Consider the following 25,100-nt stretch of genomic DNA (forward strand, 5'->3'; position numbering starts at 1 on the left):
TCTCATGGATGCATCTTAAGGATTCCATTTCCTCTAAACCTTTCACATGGTGACTGCCCGAGTTAATGTTGGGAGAGTTGAAATTCCCCATCACTGCCCTATTACTTCTCTGAAGTTTGCCTATATATCTGCACTTCTATTTCTCTCAGACTGTTAGGGGGCCTATAGAACACTCCCAGCAATGTGATTGCTACTTTTTGCTTTTTAAATTCTACCCATACGGCTTTGTTTGAAGGGCCCTCTAAGATGTCATCCCTGCTAACTGCTGCAATTGATACCCTGATCAAAATTGTGACACCCCCTCCTCTTTTACCTCCTTCGCTGTCTTGCCTGAAGATCCTGTATCCTGGAGTATTGAGCTGCCAATCCTGCCCCCCCTCTCAACTATGTCTCAGTGACAGCAATGACATCATTCCCCATGTTTTAATCCGTGCCCTCAACTCATCTGCCTTGTTCATCAGACTCCTTGCATTGAAATAAATACCATCCAATCTTGACAAACTCCCTGGTGACTTAACTGGTCTATAACCTCTGTGCCTTCCTGACTCCCTTGCTGTTGCTTCTAAGTTTGGTCTCTTATTCATTTACAGGATGTGGGAGTCGAGCATTTATTGCCCAGCCCTAACTGCCCTCCATTTCAGAGGGCATTTGAGAGTCAACCATATTGCTGTGGATTTTATTTTATTCGGATTTCCTCCTTTATAAATGGTGGTGTATTTCCCCAACCCTTAAATTTGGGGTGTTTCAATTCTCTGTGAATAACCTGCACACCAAACTGAATGTGAGATGAAATAAAGAGGCTGGTGTATTTTTACACACACGGGGGCGAGAGGGGTTTCACAATGTCCGCTCCTTTTTGCACTCGCACAATAAACGGGGGACAAGGAAAAAGGAAGAGGGTTCCGGGAATGACCACAATAAAATACAAGTTATGGTTTTCCATGTGTCCAGAGTCCAAAGTCTAATGGAACGTTCCTTCAGAGGGAGGTTTACTGCTGCGGGAGATCCGTCTTTCCAGCAGTGAGACTTCCACGATGGGGGAAGACACGGAGAGTGAATCAGTCTGGGAAGAACAAGTTCCAATGTTTCAGCACTTTGCAGGTTTTGATGAGGGTCAGAGTTCTTACTGCTGCCATGGGCTTGATGGTAAGGTGGTGGAGAGTGCAGGCTGTTTGCCTGGAGCTACTGTTTCCTTCAGAGATCCAGCAGCTACTGCCGGAGTTCAGTTCCACAGGACAATGTTAGAAGTGCGAGCAGCTTGGAGGAAGGTCATGTGACACGTCTCACATCATTCCTCCGAGATGTTGGACAAAGGATGTATTTTCCCAGGGCTGGAAACTTGGTGTTTCAGTTGTTATCCGGGTTCCTTTTTGTTCTTGGCGACACTGGCTGCAGGTAGACTAAATGGGGGCCCCTGGTTGAAACCCTTCTGTTGGAACAGTTAATGCTGAGGCCATTGGCAACATTATTGGAGATTAGGACGTGCAACCAGATGCATTGTGGGTAACTGGCTGGGCAGACAGACCGTCTGCTGGGACAGTGCGTTAGCTCGGCTGGAATGTTCATGTGATGCGAGGTGTGTCACATTCCAGGGCGTTTGAGCCTTTAGCCTTTGTTCACTTTGAAACTGCTCAGAAACTTCCAGAAAACCAGCATGTGACCAGCCCGTCAGCTCAGCAATTTGAACAGCATTTTGTAAAAGACTTTATACCATCCAGCTGACATAGATACACCCTTCCCGTCTTTCTGGTGTCAAACTTTTAATTGAAACTTTAAAAAAAAATCTGTTTAACTTGTTGCCTTTCTACCTCTTAACAGTTAATGAATCTTTTGAATTTACCATTTGAAGTGTTCATTCTGACTGGATGGCTGATTGTTGCAAAACTTGATTGAATTTGCAGTGGGGATTTCTTACAAACCTGTCCTCGATAAATCAGCCTATTGTTTGTGAACTCGCTGGTGTGTCCTGAGGTGGCCTAACTGAGTGAATCCCTTCCCACAGTCGGAGCAGGTGAACGGTCTCTCCCCGGTGTGAACGCGCTGGTGCGTCAGCAGGTTTGATGAGCGACTGAATCCCTTCCCACACACAGAGCAGGTGAACGGCCTCTCCCCAGTGTGAACTTGCTGGTGCTTCAGCAGGTTGGAGGAATCAGCAAATTTCTTCTCACACTGAGAGCAGGTGAATGGTCTCTCCCCGGTGTGAACTCGCTGGTGTTTCTGCAGGGCGGATAACTGATTGAATCCCTTGTCACACACGGAGCAGAGGAACGGCCTCTCCCCAGTGTGAACTCGGCCGTGTTTCAGCAGGGTGGATGAATCAGCGAATCTCTTCCCACAATCGGAGCAGGTGAACGGCCTCTCCCCAGTGTGAACTCGCAGGTGTCTCGACAGGGTAGATGATTCAGTGAATGCCTGCCCACAGTCAGAGCAGGTGAATGGCTTCTCCCCGGTATGGCGGCGTCGATGGATTTCCAGCTGGGAAGGGCAAATAAATCCCCTCCCACATTCCCCACATTTCCACGGTTTCTCCATGATGGGTGTCCTTATGTCTCTCCAGGTCAATGACAACTTGAAGCTTGTGCACACACACAGAACACGTGTCCGATCTCTCCCCACTGTGAATGGTGCAATGTTCTTTTCAGACTGTGTAACTTTTTAAAGCTCTTTCCACAGTTCATACAATGGAACACGCTAATGTGTGTGTTTTGGTGCTTTTGCAGTCACACTGATGTTTAAAATCTTTTGAAGCAGATGGAGCAGACAAACATATCTCCTTCGAGATTCAAAGGCTGATGATATTCAGGTCACGATGAACTGAGTGACCATCAGATCTCAACGTGGCGTTTGGTTTGAGATTTCTGTCTGTAAACCCTCCCCTTCCAGTAACCTGCGGAAGGAGTTTATAAAAGTCATTACTGCCAGTACAGGAGAGAAATTCAGTTCTAGTTTTTATGGAACACTCTTTCCTCTCTCATAAGAACATAAGAACATAAGAAATAGGAGCAGGAGTAGGCCATCTGGCCCCTCGAGCCTGCTCCGCCATTCAATGAGATCATGGCTGATCTTTTGTGGACTCAGCTCCACTTTCCGGCCCGAACACCATAACCCTTAATCCCTTTATTCTTCAAAAAACTATCTATCTTTACCTTAAAAACATGTAATGAAGGAGCCTCAACTGCTTCACTGGGCAAGGAATTCCATAGATTCACAACCCTTTGGGTGAAGAAGTTCCTCCTAAACTCAGTTCTAAATCTACTTCCCCTTATTTTGAGGCTATGCCCCCTAGTTCTGCTGTCACCCGCCAGTGGAAACAACCTGCCCGCATCTATCCTATCTATTCCCTTCATAATTTTAAATGTTTCTATAAGATACCCCCTCATCCTTCTAAATTCCAACGAGTACAGTCCCAGTCTACTCAACCTCTCCTCATAATCCAACCCCTTCAGCTCTGGGATTAACCTAGTGAATCTCCTCTGCACACCCTCCAGCGCCAGTACGTCCTTTCTCAAGTAAGGAGACCAAAACTGAACACAATACTCCAGGTGTGGCCGCACTAACACCTTATACAATTGCAACATAACCTCCCTAGTCTTAAACTCCATCCCTCTAGCAATGAAGGACAAAATTCCATTTGCCTTCTTAATCACCTGTTGCACTTGTAAACCAACCTTCTGTGACTCATGCACTAGCACACCCAAGTCTCTCTGAACAGCGGCATGCTTTAATATTTTATCGTTTAAATAATAATCCCGTTTGCTGTTATTCCTACCAAAATGGATAACCTCACATTTGTCAACATTGTATTCCATCTGCCAGACCCGAGCCCATTCACTTAACCTATCCAAATCCCTCTGCAGACTTCCAGTATCCTCTGCACTTTTCGCTTTACCACTCATCTTAGTGTCATCTGCAAACTTGGACACATTGCCCTTGGTCCCCAACTCCAAATCATCAATGTAAATTGTGAACAATTGTGGGCCCAACACGGATCCCTGAGGGACACCACTAGCTACTGATTGCCAACCAGAGAAACACCCATTTATCCCAACTCTTTGCTTTCTATTAATTAACCAATCCTCTATCCATGCTACTACTTTACCCTTAATGCCATGCATCTTTATCTTATGCAGCAACCTTTTGTGTGGCACCTTGTCAAAGGCTTTCTGGAAATCCAGATATACCACATCCATCGGCTCCCCGTTATCTACTGCACTGGTAATGTCCTCAAAAAATTCCACTAAATTAGTTAGGCACGACCTGCCTTTTACGAACCCATGCTGCGTCTGCCCAATGGGACAATTTCTATCCAGATGCCTCGCAATTTCTTCCTTGATGATAGATTCCAGCATCTTCCCTATTACCGAAGTTAAACTCACTGGCCTATAATTTCCTGCTTTCTGCCTACCTCCTTTTTTAAACAGTGGTGTCACGTTTGCTAATTTCCAATCCACCGGGACCACCCCAGAGTCTAGTGAATTTCGGTAAATTATCACTAGTGCATCTGCAATTTCCCTAGCCATCTCTTTTAGCACTCTGGGATGCATTCCATCAGGGCCAGGAGACTTGTCTACCTTTAGCCCCATTAGTACCTTTAGCCTCATTTAGTGAAAAAGTGTAAATCTCCATCCCACACACTCTCCCTCCATTCTCACTCTGCTGTATCTAATATTCACCCTCCCAATTCTCCTGATTCTGCTGAAGGTGCAGATTCAAGCTGATTGACAGATCCAAGTCCCAAAAGAGGTGCTCATTAGATGAATTGGACATTCTGAATTCTCCCTCTATGTAGCCGAACAGGTGCCAGAGTGTGGCGACTTGGGCTTTTCACAGTAACTTTATTGCAGTGTTAATGTAAGCCTACTTGTGACAATAATAAAGGTTATTATTATGTCCACGGCTTCCTGTCCTGGACACAGAGACTCGAAAATCTTCATGCAGGCTGCCAGACAGATATATGTCTATATTACTGAACTAAAAATTTGTGTAAAGTACAGATTGGACTCACTTCCATTCCCTTCAGCTCCGGCATGGTAACACAATGGTTAGCACCACTGCCTCACAGTGGCAGGGACCCAGGTTCAATTCTGGCCTTGGGTGGCCGTCTGTGTGGAGTTTGCACGTCCTCCCCGTGTGTGCGTGGGCTTCCTTCGGGTGCTCCGGTTTCCTCCCACAGTCCAAAGCTGGGCAGGTTAGGTGGATTGACCATATTAAATTTCCCCTTCGTGTCTAAAGATGTGTAGGTTCGGTTAAGGGGTTACTGGGATAGGGTGAGGGAGCGGGCTTGGGTTGAGTGCTTTTTCAGAGGGTCAGTGCAGACTCAATGGGCCGAATGGTCTCATTCTGCACTGTAGGGATTCTATGATTCCTGCAAGTCATCGATTGAAGGCCAGAATGAGACAAAAACAAGGAAAGGGGGAGAAAAGAAAGTGTTGTACTCACAGATGTTGGAGACAGGAGGTTCTGGCCCGTGCAAAGCTCAATCTTCACCCAGAGCCAGGAGCAGCATCTTGCTGGAAACTGATGAGGAAGGTGCACAAGCTCATTGTCCAATTTCCCTACTCAGAGAACGGGGGAGCTCTGATTGGCTGCAGGAGCAGAGTCCTTCTGGTTTCCCATTGGTCAATCCCCCCGCTGACAGACAATGAGGGGCGGAACCCCACGTGGGGGAGACTTTTCCCTCCAGCCGCGCTGAGCTGGTGTCCAATGGGAAAGGCTGGAAGACCCGGACACACAATGGTCAGGGCGCCGCTTTGTCCCGGTCCCCGCCTCACACCCGCACATGCGCATTCATCCCGGAAAGCCGCACATGCGCATTTCAATTGACAGCTTCGCACTGATTCCGGCCAATGGAAGAATTGGAGGACCGGAAAGCCTCTGGTCCTCCAGCCAATCAGAGCGCGGGCTTTATGGGAATTAAGATTGAGCTTTACACAGACTGAAACCTCCTCCTGTCTCCAACATCTGGGAGTAACACACTTTCTTTTCTCTCCCTTTTCCATTTCTTTTCTCATTCTCACCTTCAATTGGTCACTTGCAGCAACTGAAGGGAAAGGAAGTGAATCCAGGGAGGGTGCAGACTCTGCAAAGCTTGGCCCAAGTCTCTCTCTCTCTCTCTTAAAGACATTGCCATCCTTTGCTCCCTCAGCTTGACACATTTATTTGTCTGGCTAGAATGAAGGGAGAGTTTGTGGGATGGGGATTGACAGCTTTTGGGGAACGAGAGGGGAAAGAATATTCCATAAAAAACAGAATTTCTATCCTGTACTGAGTAATTATTTTTGGAAACTCCTTTAACAGGATGTTTAAAGGAGGAAATTTACAGACAGAACTCTCAAGCCAGATATCATGTCAGCATCTGACAGAGGCATTCAGTTTCACAGGGCCTGAATATCATTGGCCTTTGAGTCGAGAGGGAAAAATGTTTGTTTTGTCTCCCTTGAAAGATTTTAAACATCAGTGTGACTGGAAAAGCACCGAGACACACACACACCTGAGTGAGACTGTTCCAGTGAACTGACTGTGGAAAGAGCTTGAACCAGTTTCACAGCCTGAAAAACATCGCACCATTCACAATGGGAAGAGACCGTACTCGTGTTCTGTGTGTATGAGCTGAGACGTCAACTAATTATCAAACCTTGAGAGTCTCATAACCACCTGCCCAATGGAAATGTAGGGACTGTGGTGGGATACAAAGCCTCATCTTAGCTGGAACTTCATCGACGCATTCACACTGGGGTGAGGCCGTTCACCTGCTCTGAGTGTGGGAAAGGATTCACCAAGTCTTTCAACCTGAGCCATACGACCAGTGGAAAATGAAGTGGCGATGTGGACTCGGGCCATGTCCCTACCAAGGAGGAAACAAGGTCTGGCCTTGGCATTCTCACTTCCTAACAAAAGGAAAATCAGAAGCAAAGTATTCTGGGAACTGGGCGCCCGTCAGTTGGATCCTGATTAAAGTTTGGATTTTCCATTAGGGTTTACAAGAAAGATGATCTATTGGATGTCTATGATGCACAGTTGGACTTTGACAGGTTTCAAATGAGGTTGAAAGAATCTTTAGTGGAGTCGGAATACCTGTGGGAGGTGCTGGGCAGGTTTGGGTTTGGGGAGGGGTTCATAGGCTGGGTTAAATTGTTATACCAGGCCACGGTGGCGAGGGTATCGACGAACCGGTTGAGGTCAGAGTACTTTAGACTATACCGTGGAACGAGGCAGGGGTGCCCCCTGTCGCCCCTGCTGTTTGCCTTGCCGATTCAGCCACTGGCCATGGCGCTGAGGGAGTCCAGAAGCTGGAGGGGTTTGGTCCGGAGGGGGGGAGGAGCACCGTGTCTCACTATACGCGGATGACCTTCTATATATCGCAGATCCGGTAGAGGGGATGGGGGAGGATATGCAGGCCCTTAGGGAGTTTGGAGACTTCTCGGGATATAAGCTGAATGTTGGGAAGAGCGAGCTCTTTGTGGTGCATGCGAGGGGCCAGGAAAAGAGGTTGGAGGAGCTGCCGCTCAAGATGGTGGAGAGAAGTTTTCGGTATTTGGGTATTCAGGTGGCCAAGAGCAGGGTGCAGTCTGTCAAGGTGACAGTCCTCCCTAGGTTCTTGTTCGTGTTTCAGTGCCTGCCCATCCTCATCCCTAAGGCCTTTTTCAAGCGAGTGAGCAAGAGTATCATGGGATTTGTGTGGGCCAATAAGACCCTGAGGGTTAAGAGACTGTTCTTGGCGCGCAGTCGGGTGGGGGGGTGGGTTGGCGCTGCCGAATCTGTGCAGCTACTACTGGGCAGCAAACGTGTCGGTGATTCGGAAATGGATGATGGAGGGAGAGGGGGCGGAATGGAAAAGACTAGAGGCGGTAGGTACTAGCCTGGGGGCACTGGTGATGCGGTATACCACGAGCCTGGTGGTGGCGGCGACGCTGAGGATTTGGGGGCAATGGAGGCGGCACAGTGGGGAGACGGGGGCCTCAGTCTGGTCCCCGATACGAAACAACCATAGGTTTGCTCCAGGCAGGATAGATGGTGGGTTCCGAAGCTGGCACTGGGCGGGAATTAGAAGGCTGAGGGATTTATTCATTGACGGGACTTTTGCCAGTTTGAGGGCACTGGAGGAGAAATTTGGGTTCCCCTGGGAAATGCCTTCAGGTACATGCAGGTTCGGGCGTTTGTCAGGAGGCAGGTAGGGGAATTCCCGTTGCTGCCTGCCCGAAGGATACAGGACAGGGTGATCTCGGGCGTGTGGGTCGGAGAGGGTAAGATCTCGGAGATATACCAGGAGCTGCAGGAGGCGGCGGAAGCATCGGTGGAGGAGCTGAGGGGCAAGTAGGAAGAGGAGCTGGGGAAGGAGCTGGATGAGGGCCTATGGGCTGACGCCCTGGCCAGGGTCAATTCCTCCTCATCTTGCACCAGGCTCAGCCTGTTCCAGTTTAAAGTGGGCGCATATGACAGGGGTGAGGATGAGTAAGTTTTTTGGGGTGGAGGACAGGTGTGTGAGGTGTGTTCGGGGAGCCCAGATAACCACGACCATATGCTCTGGGCTTGCCCGGTGCTTGCAGAGTTCTGGAAGGGCTTTGCAAAGGTCATGTCCAAGGTCTTGGACACTCGGGTAAAACCGAGCTGGGGGATAGCGATATTTGGGGTATCAGAAGATCCGGGAGTGCAGGAGTCGAAAGAGGCCGGAGTTCTGGCCTTTGCCTCCTTGGTAGCCTGGAGAAGGCTCTTGTTGATGTGGAGGGACGCGAAGCACCCAAGTGTGGAGGCTTGGATCAATGACATGGTGGGGTTTCTCAGGTTGGAGAAGGTAAAGTTTGCCTCACGTGGGTCCTTGCAGGGGTTCTCCAGGCAGTGACAACCGTTCCTAGACTTTCTCGCGGAACGTTAGGTGGAGGTAAACAACAGCAGCAACCGGTTGGGGGGGGGGAGGGGGGCTGATTTATTTTCCTTTTTGTAAGGGGCGCTTGCCCTATTTTGCTTTGAGTTGGGTGTTAACTTGTTAAAATGTTTATCGTTTAGAGGGTTAAGTTATTCTGTTTGGTTGGCATGTTGCCCTTTTTTCTTTGTATTATTTTCCGTTTTGGAGTGTTTTGTAAAATTATTGAAAAACTTTGAGTAAATACATTAAAAAAAAAAGAATCTTTAGCAGATCTAGATATCACAACAAAAGACAGAATTGGAACAGCACTAATAGGAATGACTGGGGAACAATTAACAGGAGTTTCAGGTCCGACTGAAAATATCTTTATTTTGCCAAATGGCAAACTGCTGTTCCTAATTCATAGTTTCAGATTAAAGTTCATTTAAGGGGTTGTTTAGCACAGGGCTAATTCGCTGGCTTTGAAAGCAGACCAAGGCAGGCCAGCAGCACGGTTCAATTCCCGTAACAGCCTCCCCGAACAGGCGCCGGAATGTGGCGACTAGGGGCTTTTCACAGTAACTTCATTTGAAGCCTACTTGTGACAATCAGCGATTTTCATTTCATTAAACATTTTAAATTCTCTTTTTGAGATAAGTTGAAAATGGCTTCTTTTTGAACCAAGAACTGGTTCTTTATTTGACCAAGATCTTCCTTGGGCCACTTTAAGAACATTATCCAGATGCTGTTTCTGCTAACGCAGAAAGGTTTGATATTCTCGTTCGGTCCGAGCTTTAAACAATTCTCAATCTGTCAGTTTCTCCTGATCCCATTCAGATCGGATTCCATTGAATTATTTCTGAGCAACATCAACAGCCTCCTCGTTTTGGATCTTGCATTTTCTTTCTGATACTTTGAACCTTCCACACATTTCACCAATCAGTTTACACCAATCGTTCTGAGGTTGTGACTGGTCTTTTGATTTTTTTTTCCCAGCTGTATCCTGTATCTCACAAACAGGACCATTCAGTTCAGTGTGAATGGTCATTAACTCTTTCTGCTCATTCTGAGATCTGTATGGTAGGATGCTATTAAAATGAATGTCTTGTTTTTTGCACAAGTAAAATCAAACAGCCAAGTACTTTGTAAACCATGTCTGGGCAGCAACTAAGAGAACAGAAGGAACAGGAAAGAATAGGGTGTTCTTTGCAATTGATACATTCAATAGTCAAAGTGCTGTGAGCCAGGAAGCAGGCTGGTCACAGATGAGATGTTGAAGAAACATCCGCAGAGGGAATTGGACAGCCATTCCCAGGAAACAGATCAACTAGAGATAAAGTGCTGAAGACAAAAGGCCAGTTTGTGCAAAAGATAATTTTCTTCACTAGACCAAAGACCATTCCCATGTCCTGGTCACTAAGGCCGTACCGTGCGGTAATTACTGGCTAGATTTGACCAATAGATTTATGGTTGTTGTTTGGGAAATGGAGGGGTCTCAGTAGAGTTTAGAATTAGGGGAGAAATATATATTTTTGGTTTTCCAAACAGAAATCTTTGTATCCTCATTGGCTACAGGTGATGTCCTGGCGGGCTGGAGAATAGTCAATGTTGTTCTTTTGTTGAAGAAGGGATAATCCAGGAAATTATAGGCTGGTAAGCCTTACTTTAGTGGCAGGATAATTACTGAAAAAAATTCCTAGGGACAGGATTTACTCCCATTTGGAAAAACATGGACTTATTAGCGATCGGCAGCATGGTTTTGTGAAGGGGAGGATTGGAAACAAATTGATTTATTAGTGATAGACAACATGGTTTTGTGAAGGGGAGGTTGTGTGCCACTAACTTGATTGAGTTTTTTGAGGAAGTGACCAAGGTGATTGATGAGGGGCGGGCGGGCGGTGGATGTTATTTACATGGAATTCAGTAAAGCCTTTGTCAAGGTCCCTCATGGCAGACTGGTACAAAAGGTGAAGGCACACGGGATCAGGGGGTCAGTTGACAAAACGGATGCAGAACGGCCTCTATCATAGAAGACAGAGAGTAGCAATGGAAGGGTGCTTTTCTGAATGGAAGGCTGTGACTCGTGGTGTTCTGCACGGATCAGTGCTGGAACTGTTGTTGGTTGTAGTATATATAACTGATTTGGAGGAAAATGTAGCTGGTCTGATTAGTAAGTTTGCGGACAACACAAAGTTTGGTGGAGTTGCAGATAGTGAAGAGGATTGTCGGAATAATAGAATTTACAGTGCAGAAGGAGGCCATTCGGCCCATCGAGTCTGCAACGCTCCTTGGAAAGATCATCCCACCTGAGCCCACATCTCCACCCTGTTCCTGTAACCCAGTAACCCCATCTAACCTTTTTTGGACATTAAGGGCAATTTAGCATGGCCCATCTTTGGACTGTGGGTGGAACCCGGAGCACCCAGCGGAAACCTACGCAGACACAGGGAGAGCGTGCACAGACAGTGACCCAAGCCGGGAATCGAACCTGGGACCCTGGAGCTGTGCAGCAACTATGCTAACCATTGTGCTACCGTGCCGTCAGAGGATACAGCAGGATACAGATCGGTTGGAGACTTGGGCAGAGAAATGGCAGATGGAGTTCAATCCAGTGGGAATTATACAGTGAATGGCAGAATCCTTATGAGTATTGACAGGCAGAGAGATCTGGGCGTACAAGTCCACAGAGGACTGAAAGTGGCAATGGAGGTGGATAAAGTAGTCAAGAAGGCATACAGCATGCTTGCTTTCATTGGAAGGGAATTGAGTATAAAAATTGGCAAGTCATGCTGAAGCTGTATAGAACCGTAGTTAGGCCACACCAGGAATATTGTGTACAATTCTAGTCGCCACACTACCAGAAGGATGTGGATAGTTTGGGGAGGTTACCGAAGAGGTTTAACAGGATGTTGCCTGGTATGGAGGACGTTAGCTATAAGGAGAGGTTGGATAAACTCAGATTATTTTCACTAGAACGACAGAGGTTGAGGGGAGACCTGATAGAGATTGTCAAAATGATGAGTGCCATGGATGGAATAGATGCTTTTTCCCAGGGTGGAGACTGGGGGGCATATTTAAGGTGCAAAGGAAAAGTTTAGAGGAGATGTGGGCAGCATGGTAGCATTGTGGATAGCACAATTGCTTCACAGCTCCAGGGTCCCAGGTTCGATTCCGGCTTGGGTCACTGTCTGTGCGGAGTCTGCACATCCTCCCCGTGTGTGCGTGGGTTTCCTCCGGGTGCTCCGGTTTCCTCCCACAATCCAAAGATGTGCAGGTTAGGTGGATTGGCCATGCTAAATTGCCCTTAGTGTCCCTTAGTGTTGGGTGGGGTTACTGGGTTATGGGGATAGGGTGGAGGTGTTAACCTTGGATAGGGTGTTCTTTCCAGGAGCCGATGCAGACTTGATGGGCCGAATGGCCTCCTTCTGCACTGTAAATTCTATGATCTTCTATGTGTGAGGCAGGTGATTTTATACAGAGGGTGGAGAGTGCCTGGAACGTGCTGCTGGGGGAGGTGGTGGAAGCAAATACAACAACGACGTTTAAGAGGCATCTTGATGAATACATGAAGTAGGATGGTAATAGAGGGATATGGATCCCAGAAGTGCAAAAGATATTATTTTAGACAGGCATTATGATCAGCGCAGGCGTGGAGGTCCAGGGCCTGTTCCTGTGCTGTACTGTTCTATATTCTAGTCTTTGAGGGTGAAGAGATCTACCATGCGGAATTAGTGAAGTCTTGCGACACTAAAACTCAGTAGAAATTGGAGTTAAACTTCTCGGATGCAAACAAGAACCTTTATTGCCTCTATTTGATTACAATTGAGAGGAACTTAAATTTATTCTCAATAAAGTTCGGCTGGCAAAAGAACTTAAAGAGAAGTAACTTATAAACAATTTAACTTTCAAAATACAGAAATGGTTTCTTGCTTATGGCAAAACAGCTTGCGTTTACTTCAAGAGTTAGAGTGGAAAAGTGAAAATATGAAAATAAGGATAGTGAGTAGTTAGATCAAAGTATAGAATGAAACGAAAGGGACAATGCTGGAAAATCTCAGCAACTCTGGCAGCATCTGTAGGGAGAGAAAAGAGCTAACGTTTCAAGTTCGATGACTCTTTGTCAAAGTATAGAATGATCCTGGATAAAGATGGCCGTACGGACCATCATGTTTAAGGAGAGTCTTATCAGACTTTAGGCATCTATCTACACCTCTATGTCATCCTAATTGGTTTGGGTTAGAATGAAATACATTTGATTCGATGGTTAGCTGGCAATCCTTTATGTACAACAGAAGTTCTGAATGTTTTATGTTTGAATATTTGTGTATGTTATGGAATGTGATTCTGTGCTATTATCAAGACTGGTTTCTACTGGTTTTCTGCTGACTTTGCTTTATCCACATTATGAACAATGGTGCCTTCATGTTGCTATGGTGCCTGCTTCGCCCTTGATCTGATTACTGGTACAGCTCATTTCTTAATGTCAAACTGACTTTGAAAATATGTTTACTAGAACAATAGGTTTTTCATCTTGCTTAGTGAAAATGTTGTTTTAATCTCCAATTAGTTTATGCATGTGTCAGGCTTTTGAGTCTCTGTTGAAGCTGTGTGTTTTATCACGGCCTGAGGCTATGAGGACTGAAATCCTCATTTTAAAAATGGGTATTAAAACTGGGGCTTAATATTTACACTAAATAGCCTTCTTTTACCTATCAGATCTACCAGGAAATAGTCGATTCCCATCAGAGGGACTATGTGCTCACTGTTAAAGTGCTGAAGTATAAGATTGTTCTTTGTAATCTTCCATTATCTTTCTTCTACTTTAATAAATACTTTTATTGTTGTTTAATGAAAGAGAGGTTTGGGTTCTCACAGACAATTCTCACTAATATCCAAAAACATACACACGGAGAAACCAGCGTTTCAGGCTGGAACACTCTCAAATTTAACTTCCACGTGTTCTGTATCAGGTTTTCGTGTTTTCTGTTTCGGCGTTTGATTTGAAAATTCTGCAAAAGCTTTTGCTGCCTCCGTAGTGTCCGTTACTAGAATTGGGCAGCTCGGTAGCATGATGGTTTGGTTAGCACAATTGCTTCACAGCTCCAGGGTCCAAGGTTCGATTCCCGGCTGGGTCACTGTCTGTGCGGAGTTTGCACGTTCTCCCTGTGTGTGCGTGGGTTTCCTCCGGGTGCTCCAGTTTCCTCCTACAGTCCAAAGACGTGCAGGTTAGGTGAATCAGCCATGCTAAATTGCCCTTAGTGTTCAAAATTACCCTTCGTGTTGGGTGGGGATACTGGGTTGTGGGGATGGGGTGGAGATGTGGGCTTTGTAGGGTGCTCTTTCAAGGAGCCGGTGCAGACTCGATGGGCCGAATGACCTCCTTCTGCACTGTAAATCCTATGAATTGTTCCAACAGTATCTTTTCTTTCACCAGTTTGTTTCTTAACTGAATCACAGATACATGAGGGATTCGATGAGAAACCTCTTTACCCAGCGAGTTGTGAGAATGTGGAACTCGCTACCACAGCGAGTAGTTGAGGTGAACAGCATGAATACATCGAAGGGGAAGCTAGATACATACATGAGGGAGAAAGGAATAGAAGGAGATGCTGATGAGGGCAATGAAGAGGGGTGGGTGGAGGCTCATGTGGAGCCTAAATACTGACGGAGGCCAATTGAGCCGACTGGCCTAGTCCTGTGCTGTAGACTCAATGGAACAAAGACAGCTGTATTTATTTTCGATCTACCTGCAGTGGTAGGAGGAACACTATTTACTATCCAGGATAAAATAAATGTCCTTCATCAGCTGTTGTTGATAAGTTCAGTGGAAATGTTCACTCCCAGGCTGTTATAATCCCAGTCGGGACTGTTAATATTTAAAGAGAAATCCGAACACTCAGTAATTAACTGAAACAACTGAACTACAATATTATATTCCTTTAATCAACAACAACTTTAATGTAAATTAAACAAAACTGAAGAAAGTAAGCACTGCTAACCTACCACTGTGTTTAGTAATTATTTACGTTATTAGTCCTATTCTACATTTAGTTCCACCCAAGTGTTCCCTGACACATTGGTCAATTCTTATTTTACTTTATCCAGGACAAGTCTAAACGTATGCCACAGCCATCTGGAATTTACCATGATTTCTCCTCCACTTGCCAATTACTTTTCTAAGGATTCCTCGGCATATTTCGATTAGCTTTTGGTGAATTGACCCTCAAATCTTTCTTCAGGATTCCATGCCTCTGGATTCCTCAGCTCAAGCCTCGAGCCTCACTAACCTCTAGCCCTGATTTTGAACAGAGAGACTGCTTTCCAAGCCTGCTCCCACAGCTTCTTAGTAATCTTTCCAAGCTAAATGTTCAAGTTGATTGCTTTCTCCACAAGACTTTCACTGTGAAGGTGACTGTAGATATCACAGAACCCCTACAGTGCAGAAAGAGGCCACTTTGTCCACCTAATCTGCACCGAGCCTCCAGAAGAGCACTCTGCCTAGACCCACTCCCCCGCCCTATTCTCATAACTCCTTAACGCCACTCAAACTTTGGACACTAAGGGGCAATCTTAGCATGATCAATCTACCTACACTGCACATCTTTGAACTGTGGGAGGAAATCAGAGCACCCAAAGGAAACCCACGTAGACACAGAGAACATGCAAATTCCACACAGTCACCCAAGTCCTCTAACTCCAAGCTAGGCAAATCTTCCAGCTCATTTACCTTAACTCCCAAGTTAGATGCAAACAAGAGGAGACCAAATGTTTCTTTTTTTTCCTGTGAGACGCACCCAGATAATTAAAACAAGACAACCATCTATTCACCACAGCCTTTCACACAGCACTGTGACATGTTTTGAGTTCAAGACAGAAATACAAACTAAATACCATTTATCTACAAAGTAAACTTTCCTTCTGTGAATCATATGAAATTTGAATCTAAATTTTTGCAACAGAGCTGGAGAAACATCAGCCTAGCGGAAGCCAAGTCGAGAGACTGACCAGTCCATCAGCAGTAATAGCAGCAGAATCCAAACCCTGTGCTTGTTTGTGAACTCGCTGGTGTCTCTGCAGGGTGGACGACCGAATGAATCCCTACCCACACTCTGAGCAGGTAAATGGCCTCTTCCCGGTGGGAACCAGCTGGTAACTTAGCAGGTGGATGAATCAGTGAATCCTTTCTCACACTCGCAACACATGAACACTCTCTTTGTGGTGTGAACTCTCTGGTGAGTCAGCAGGCTGGATGAATAACAGAATCCCTTCCCACACTCAAAACAAGTGAACGGCCTCTCCCCGGTGTGAAGTCGCCTGTGTTTCTGCCGGTCAGATGAATTACTGAATCCCTTCCAACACTCGGAGCAGGTGAACAGCCTCTCCCTGGTTTGAATGCGCTGATGTCTCAGCAAGTTGGATGAATTGGTGAATCCCATCCCACACTGGGAGCAGGTGAACTCACTGGTGTGTTTGCAGGTGTGATAACTGAGTGAAATCCTTCCCACAATCAGAGCAGATGAGCCACCTTCCCCCAGTATGAACTCGCTGGTGCATCAGCAGGTTTGACGAATCACTGAATCCCTTTCTACACAGAGCTGGTGAACGGCCTCTCCCCGGTGTGAACTCGCTGGTGTGTCAGCATGTGGAATGAACTAGCGAATCCCTTCCCACACTTGGAGCAGGTGAATGACCTCTCCCCAGCGTGACTGCGACAATGAACCTCCAGCTTGAATGGGGATTTGAATCCCATCCCACAGTGAGAACTTTATTTAAGCAGCAATTGGTGTGGATCTGGAACTCGCTGCCAATGAGGTGAAGGAATTGGAGATGATCAACAATTTCAAAATGAAATTGGTTGGGAACTTGAAGGAACTAAACTTGCAGGAAGTGGGAATATAGAGGGGGGGGATGGAACTGACTGGATTATTCAACAGAGAGTCGGCATGGAGTTACTGAATGGATTCCTGTGCTGTAATGATGCTATGACTTGAAATATATAACAGTACTATATTACAAAACTAGAAATAACAGTAAATGTATTTTATTGCATAATCATAAATAATATATCTCAGTGAATGAAGTGAAGTTGCCATAGTTCTTGATAACCATAGGCTGCTTTCCCCTTTGAGGGGAGAGAGCTGCCTGGTGGTGATTTAACCTGAGCATCGCCAAACCTCAGACAAGGGGCATGATTCAGAATAATCTCAGCCGGTACGGGAATTCAACCCATGCTTGTGTCCTTGTTCTGCATCACAAACCAGCTGTCCAGCCAACTGAACTAAACAGTACATATCTAATATGTAGCATATAACATTAGACATATCTCTGTCCGATACTAATTTACTGTCACCATAAATATCAGCCATCTCCTGGGGAACATAGAACATACAGTGCAGGAGGCCATTCAGCCCATTGAGTCTGCCCCGCCCCAGTTAAGCCCTCTCTTCCACCCGATCCCTGTAACCCAATAGCCCCTCCTCACCTTTTTAGACACAATGGGCAATTTAGTCGGGCCAATCTACCTAACCTGCTGACTGTGAGAGGAAACTGGAGCACCCGGAAGAAACCCACGCAGACACGGGGAGAACGTGCAGACTATGCACAGACCGTGACCCAGCGGGGTATCGAACCTGGGACCCTGGCGCTGTGAAGTCACAGTTATTTGTGCTACCATGCTGCCCTACAATACCACCCCTTTAACTGAACATTGGGAAATAGACCATCCCTTTAGCCAGACAAATAAATGTGTCAAGCTGAGAGAGCAAAGGAGAGACCTGGGCCAAACTTTCCAGAGTCTGCATCCTTCCTGGATTCACTTCCTTTCCCTTCTGCAAATGACCAATTGAAGGTGAGAATGAGAAAAGAAATGGAAAGGGGGAGAAAATAAAGTGTTTTATTTTTAGAGGTTGGAGACAGGAGGAGGTTTCAGCTTGTGTGAAGCTCATCTTCATTCACACAAAGAACTGATTGGCTGGAGGTCTTCCAGTCGTCCCATTGGTCAACTCCTGAGCCTGAAGGTCGGGTGAGCCTTGCACATACCCATGCTACCCATCACCTTTGGACATGCGCATTGCAGCTTTTAGCTCAATGTCCCGGTGTTTCGAGAAGGCATTAGAGAAGAGATTGGGATTGTTGGGCCTGTTCGTTCCGTAGAAGCCGTGAGAAAATTAGGAGGTGGGTGGGAGGGTTTGGGAACATATTTTATAATTGTTCGGGCCGTGGTTGATCGGTGCAGGGCTTCTCCCTCCCGCGGCCAAGTTAACGGCCGCCATTTTGGTTGAGCGAATGGGCTGTGGGCGCGGGACGGAAACGAGGTTAAGCTCCGCCCCTCGTTCACTCTGATTGGTTGGGGGACCAGGTGTCTGTCTCAGTCCTCCAGCCCCGCCCCCTGGTCCCATTGTTCTGGATGGGGGAGGGGGACAATAAATCAGAGATTCCACTTTGGGCTCAAATCAATGAGGATTCTGATCTCTGGGAAGGAAGGAAAACCTGGGAGGTGGGTGGGGAGGATTCACAAACACCCGCTGGAGGCCCCAACCTTCCTCCACCCCCCATTAAGATTCAATGGTTTTATTCAGTCTGCAGACAGGGAGCTGGTGAGCTGAACCCAGGCAGAGGAGAGAGAGAAAAAACTGGGAGTGGAGGAAAAAAATGGTGAGATGGGATGGTTTCGGATTTCAGCCCAGGCAGGAGGGAGAGTGCGTGGGATGGAGATTTACTACTTCAAGGGAATAAGAGGAAAATTTGTTCCACGGAAACGAGAATTGTCTGTTCTGAATTTCTATCTGCGCTTGACAGCCATGATTTTTGTAAACTCTTTCTTCAGGGTATTACAAGGGAAGATTTGCAGATGGGAAACTGGAATCAAACTTCACATCAACATTTAACAGATTCACTCCATCCCCTCAGCACCTGAATATCGTTGGCCTGTGAATGTGGAAAGAGAACTGTTAGTCTTTGGGAAAAGATTTTGAACATCTTAGTGACTGGAAAAGCACCGAGACTCACAAAGCCGAGTGAGTGTTCGAGAGCACTGACTGTGGAGAGAGCTTTAAACGGTTACACAGTCTGAAAAAACATTGCACCATTCACAGCGGGGAGAGACCGTATCCGTGTCCTTTGTGTGGACAAGATTTTAACTGATCGTCAAACCTGTGGAGACACAAGTATGCTGAAACCATGGAAATGTGGGGAATGTGGGAAGGGATTCAGATCCCCATGTGAGCTGGAAATTCATCAGCGCAGTCACACTGGTGAGAGGCCATTTACCTGTTCCCAGTGCAGGAAGGGATTCACTCAGTTATCCACCCTGCAAAACCACCAACGAGTTCACACCGGAGAGAGGCCATTCACCTGTTCGCAGTGTGGGAAGGTATTCAGTGATTCCTCAGCCCTTTGGAAACACCAGAGAGTTCATACGGGGGCAAGGCCGTTCACCTGTACTGAGTGTGGGAAAGGATTCACTCAGTTGTCCAACCTGCTGAGACACCAGCCAGTTCACACTGGGGAAAGACCGTTCACCTGCTCTGTGTGTGGAAAAGGCTTCACTCAGTCGTCGAACCTGCTGAGACACCAGGGCATTCACACCAACGAGAAACCCTTTAAATGCTCCGATTGTGGGAGTGGCTTCAAAAGCACTGCTGGCCTGATGATTCACCAGCGCATTCACACTGAGGAGAGGCCGTTCAGCTGCTTTCACTGTCCAAAGAGGTTCCGGACGTCATCAGCCCTACTGACACACCAGCGGGTTCACACTGGGGAGAGACCCTTCACATGTTCTGAGTGTGGGAAAGGATTCACTCAGTCATCCAGCTTGCTGAGACACCAGCGCAGTCACACCAATGAGAGACCTTTTAAATGCTTTGATTGTGGTGGTGTCTTTAAAAACTCTACGGATCTCATGATCCACCAGCGCATTCACACTGGGGAGAGGCCGTTCAGCTGCTCTCAGTGTGCCAAAAGGTTTAGACGGTCATCCCACCTGTGGACACACCAGCGAGTTCACAGATAATGACAGGGGTTGGATTCTGCTGTTATTGCTGCTGTTAACCACATCCAGGACTGAACCATGTTCACTCTGACATTTGGTGAAGTGGGAGGGTCGGAGGGTTTCTTTCTGCTGGACTGGCCGGTCTCACAACTTTGCTTCCAGTGGGCTGATGCTCTTTGAGCCTGGGAGAGCAGATTTCCACAAAATCTGATGAAGGATGTGTATTTTATCCTGGATAGTAAATAGTGTTTCCCCCCACTACAGGTAGACCTAAGATAAATACATTTGTCTCTGTTCCATTAAGTCTACAGCACAGGGCCAGGCCAGGCCAGTCGGCTCAATTGGTCTCTGTCAGTATTTATGCGTCACATGAGCCTCCACCCACCCCTCTTCATCTCCCCCATCAGCATATCCTTCTATTCCTTTCTCCCTCATGTATGTATCTAGCTTCCCCTTCAATGTATTCATGCTGTTCACCTCAACCACTCGCTGTGGTAGTGAGTTCCACATTCTCACCACTCGAGGTTGCTCATCAAATCCCTATTGGATTATTGAACCCCTTCATTATCTTAAATACTTCCAACACATCACCCTTCAGTCTTCTCTTTTCTAGAGAAAAGCAGCCCCAGCCTTTCCTGAGGGTGAAATGCTCTCAGTTTTGGTATTATTCTTGTGAATCAATGTTGCACCTTCTCCAGTGCCTCTATTTCCTTTTTCTGAATGGAGATGACAAATGTTGAAAGTGCTCCCAGTGTAGTCTGACCCTGGCTCTAAACAAGTTGAACATAACCTCCCTGCTTTTCAATTCTATCCCTCTGGAATGGAACCCTATATATGGGCCCCACACTTTAGGAAAGATGTGAAGTTCTCCGAGAGGGTGCCGAGGAGATTTACGAGAATGGCACCAGGGATGAGGGACTTCAAGTGAGTTGAGAGACTAGAGCAGCTGGAATTGTTCCCTTTGAATCAGGGCAGAGAAGGAGGCCATTCAGCCCTTCGATTCCTTGTTGGTTCTCTGGAGCAAACCAATCAGTCCCATGCCCCATTCTATCCCTGTCGCTCTGCAAGTTTAGTTTCCTCAAATGTCAATACAATTTCCGTTTGAAATCCTCCATTGTCTTCATTTCCACCCCCTTCACTGGCAGCGAGTTCCAGGTCATTGCCATTCGCTGCATTAAAATATTCTTCCTCGTATTCCCCCAGCCCACTGCATCTTTTGCCCAAAACCTGTAATCTGTGTCCCCCTCATCCTTGTCCCATCAGCTATTGGGAACAGCTTTTCTTTACCGCCTCACCTAAATCTGCCATAATGTTGTCCACTGCTATCAAATCTCCCCTCAAATTCCTTTGCCCCAACATGAACAATTCTAGCCTGACATTGACAATAGAGAACAAACAGAATCTGTTAATACCTGGCATCAGATGGGAATGTTTAATTTCTGTTTTTAAGGTATTGCGAATATGTTGCCCTGGACAATAAATTAATTGGAATACTTTACCGTGGGTGTGGGCTGTAAGAATCGTGGGGGACCCCCTGCTTCGTGTTTTCTTGCTAATTAGTGAACATTAAATTAAATTCTATGACTGGCTGTGGATTTATTTTGAATTTGATTGTTACACTTCTCCTGTTTTTATTCCTGTTGTGGTTCCGCTCTGGGTAAGGATGGTTGACAGGTGACAGGATGGGAAATTGTGGTTTGGGTCTTCACTGACCAAATGTTTTATTGATCTGAAAGGTGTAAAAGGGACCAAACTCCAGCAGAAATCGAGCAGAGCTGAGAAAAGACGACTTGCTGTGTGGGAACAGGGAGATACAGGACAGAGAAAACAAGAGTGCCTGGAATCCTTGACAACACCTGGGTGTCAAGGCCACCATGTTTTCACTGCTTGGCATGGGAATGCTGACTCCCTGTACCGGGGACGGAGCGTGGGGAAGACAATTGTTTGAGAGTTTGACGTGGCTTGGGCGGGTACAGATGGTTCAATGACAGGCTTTGTAATTGGTCCATTCAAATGTTAACTTGGCAATGATTGGGTTAAATCAGTCTCCATAGACTTTGTGATGTAATAAAGTATAAGAAGGGATTCCCCGAGCACAGAGATTTGTTGAGGTTTTACATATTCCACTGACTGGGACCATGGATTCTGGGGCAGAGCAGGGAGCATTTACCTGGAGATGGTGCTTCTACCCAGAGTGTAATGGTAATGCTGCTGCACTTTGGATATTACTGGTCAGACATTAGGATAGGCCGTGGCGTAGTGTTATTGTCACTGGACTAGTAATCCAGAGACCCAGAGTACTCTGGGTCCCATCATTGCAGATGGTGAAATTTGAATTCAATAAAAATCTGTAATGAAAAGTCTATTGATGACCATGAAACCATTGATCTGGTTCACTGGTCCTCAAGGGCAATTGGGGACAATGCTGACCCACCCAGCGACACCCACATCCCTTGAACGAATATATTTTTAAAAAATTAGCGTGTCATAGAATTTACAGTGCAGAAGGAGGCTATTCGGCCCATTGAGCTTGCACCAGCCCTTGGAAAGAGCACCCTACTTAAGCCTACGCCTCCACCACATCCCTGTAACCCAACCCAACCTTTTTGGACACTAAGGGCAATTTATCATGGCCAATCCAGCTAACCTGCACATCTAGAAACCGGAGCACCCGGAGGAAACCCACGCAGACACGGGGAGAACATGCAGACTCCGCACAGACAGTGACCCAGCAGGGAATCGAACCTGGGACCCTGGAGCTGTGAAGCAACTATGCTAACCACTATGCTACCGTGCTGCCCCTCCTTGGTACTGAAAATAATCTAGTTGCTGCCACCAATACTGTGAATCATTTCAGAGTTTGAGAAAAGGGGAGAAAGGGTTCATTTAAGTTGTCAGTGTCAAAAATACAATCTCATCACCCCTTTGGCTCCTTTGCCAATTACCCTCGAGGGACTCACTTTCTGTTAAAGAGGCTGTCAACACCTCTCACCCACTTTCCCTAAAGTACATCAATTTTATCATGATAATTACTGTAAAATAAAATATTTTTAAACTGGTAAAAGTTTAATGAGACATGGTTTTAAAAATAGACAGAAAATGACTTGAGGATCAAAGACAACCAGAGTAAAAGGATGTTCACAAAGTTCTGGACGCAAATCGTTTCTCTTCGGCTCCTCTGTACCCTGTTCCCGTGACTCCCCGCTTTGGACACGGGAACTGAACCCCGGTGGTCAGGTCACCTTCCGCCCTGGTTTCCCTATCCCGAGCCCCGATTAGTTGGAGGCCCATTTCCCAGTCAGTCCTCCAGCACCTTCCTGTCTCTCTATTAGTGCGACGCCCATGGCAGTTTCCCAACTGGGGCACAGGCCCCGTTATTCTCAGCTAAATTCAGCCCCCAGCTCCGTCGCCTGGCTGTCATTGACACGAGCAATACAGACAGAAAAGTGCCCGAGGCTCAAATGGGAAGTCAAAACTTCGAGAATAACTGTTAGAATCTCTGGGCAGCAAGGTAGCACAAGTGGATAGCATTGTGGCTTCACAACACCAGGGTCCCAGGTTCGATTCCCTGCTGGGTCACTGTCTGTGCGGAGTCTGCACGTTCTCCCCGTGTCTGTGTGGGTTTCATCCGGGTGCTCCGGTTTCCTCCCGCAGTCCAAAGATGTGCAGGTTAGGTGGATTGGCCATGATAAATTGCCCTTAGTGACCAAAAAGGTTAAGAGAGGTAAGTGGGTTACGGGGAAAGTGTGGATGTTAGGGCTTAATGTGGGTCGGTGCAGGCTCGATGGGCCGAATGGCCTCCTTCTGCACTGTATGTTCAATGTTCTAAAAGAGTTTGCACCTTCTCCCTGTGTCTACGTGGGTCCAGCCCCACAACCCAAAGATGTGTAGGGTAGGTGGACTGGCCACGCCAAATTGCCCCTTAATTTAAAAAAGAAATCTGTAAAGATCAGTAACTTCTCACAAAATTCAAATTTCCAGTGAACAAATTAAAAGATAACACAACAAGATTAGAAGTTTTATGACATTTACGGAAACAAACTAACTAAAAGGAACAATGAGTAAACACTAGTTTTTCAGGAAACGTATACCTTAATAAACAGATTATAGAACAGTACAGCACAGAACAGGCCCTTCGGCCCTCGATGTTGTGCCGAGCAATGATCACCCTACTTAAACCCACGTAACCCGTATACCCGTAACCCAACAATCCCCCCATTAACCTTACACTACGGGCAATTTAGCATGGCCAATCCACCTAACCCGCACATCTTTGGACTGTGGGAGGAAACCGGAGCACCCGGAGGAAACCCACGCACACACGGGGAGGACGTGCAGACTCCACACAGACAGTGACCCAGCCGGGAATCGAACCTGGGACCCTGGAGCTGTGAAGCATTGATGCTAACCACTATGCTACCGTGAGGCCCCTATGCTACCGTGAGGCCCCTAAACTAAAAATCCCACTCCTGGTTATACTTCACTTTTTCCTCGTAGTGGACACTCCAGTCTCCCAGAACCAAAGCGATTCTTTGCTTCAGATGGTTTACTCCCATTCATTTCCTTTACCAATCTGGGGAACTTTAACCCCAGAACTGTCTTTCACAGTGAAGGTTCTCGTGGAGATTTTACCTCCATCTCAAGTAAAGTGGATATTCCAGTCTTATTTTGAATCCTCGTGATTGTGGTCTTTTCAACTAAGCATAAGGTCCCATCCAGATTCCTATGTGATGAATCATAGAGACTTGTAGCCTTAATCTGCCCCTCTCTCTTGAATCCTAACAGACGGATCTGTCTGTGAGATTCAGACCCAGCTTTAACAGGACCTTTCAGTCGATGCTACAGTGGCTTCCTATGCCTGCATCCTCAGTGAAAGCCCATCTCCATAGCAATGTGAATCACATGGACCTTCTATCCAGGTAGACCTGATGATTAAAATCGGATTCCCAACTGGAAGTTAAATAGACAAAGCGTAACCATTGACAAAATCTGACGTTATTAATGCTTACTGGGGCTTTCGCGAGAAACAGACTAGCTGAATATTGAAAGATACATGGCATTTAAGAAGCACAGGAAGCTAGGAAAAGGTGGATGGGTGGCACTGAATTATGGTATTAGCGCATTAGGGAAAGATGGCCCAAGTTCAAGAAATGAGGATGTAGAAGGTCAAGGTGAGAAATGATAAAGGCAAGAGGTTTGGGAGTGGTGAACAGGCCCCTGATTGTAATCACATGATAGGACGGAATTCAAGAGAAGAAATAATGGGAG

General features: G+C 46.5%; 2 protein-coding genes across 2 annotated transcripts in view; one reads left to right on the forward strand and one right to left on the reverse strand.

The window, feature by feature from the left end:
• LOC119951527 (oocyte zinc finger protein XlCOF6-like) overlaps positions 1–21,416 on the forward strand; it is a 94,426-nt gene extending 73,010 nt beyond the window's left edge. Inside the window, exon 2 of the mRNA XM_038774727.1 lies at positions 18,918–21,416. Within this exon, the coding sequence (XP_038630655.1) occupies positions 18,918–19,853 (936 nt within the window). The 3' untranslated portion in view covers positions 19,854–21,416. The remainder of the gene's footprint in view (positions 1–18,917) is intronic.
• On the reverse strand, positions 783–5,780 carry LOC119952223 (zinc finger protein 391-like). The gene is made up of 2 exons (XM_038775873.1): positions 5,440–5,780; positions 783–2,887 (listed from the first exon to the last, which is right to left on the reverse strand). Exon 2 carries the CDS (start codon positions 2,530–2,532, stop codon positions 1,939–1,941), a length of 594 nt encoding a protein of 197 aa, XP_038631801.1. The 5' UTR covers positions 2,533–2,887; positions 5,440–5,780; the 3' UTR covers positions 783–1,938.
• Positions 21,417–25,100: the final 3,684 nt, after the last annotated feature.

Source organism: Scyliorhinus canicula, chromosome 17, assembly GCF_902713615.1.
Source record: "Scyliorhinus canicula chromosome 17, sScyCan1.1, whole genome shotgun sequence".
NCBI lineage: Eukaryota > Metazoa > Chordata > Chondrichthyes > Carcharhiniformes > Scyliorhinidae > Scyliorhinus > Scyliorhinus canicula.

Coding starts and splice junctions, on each gene's coding strand:
- LOC119952223 (XM_038775873.1), bottom strand. CDS start 2,532: ATGGAGAAACCGTGGAAATGTGGGGAATGTGGGAGGGGATTTATTTGC.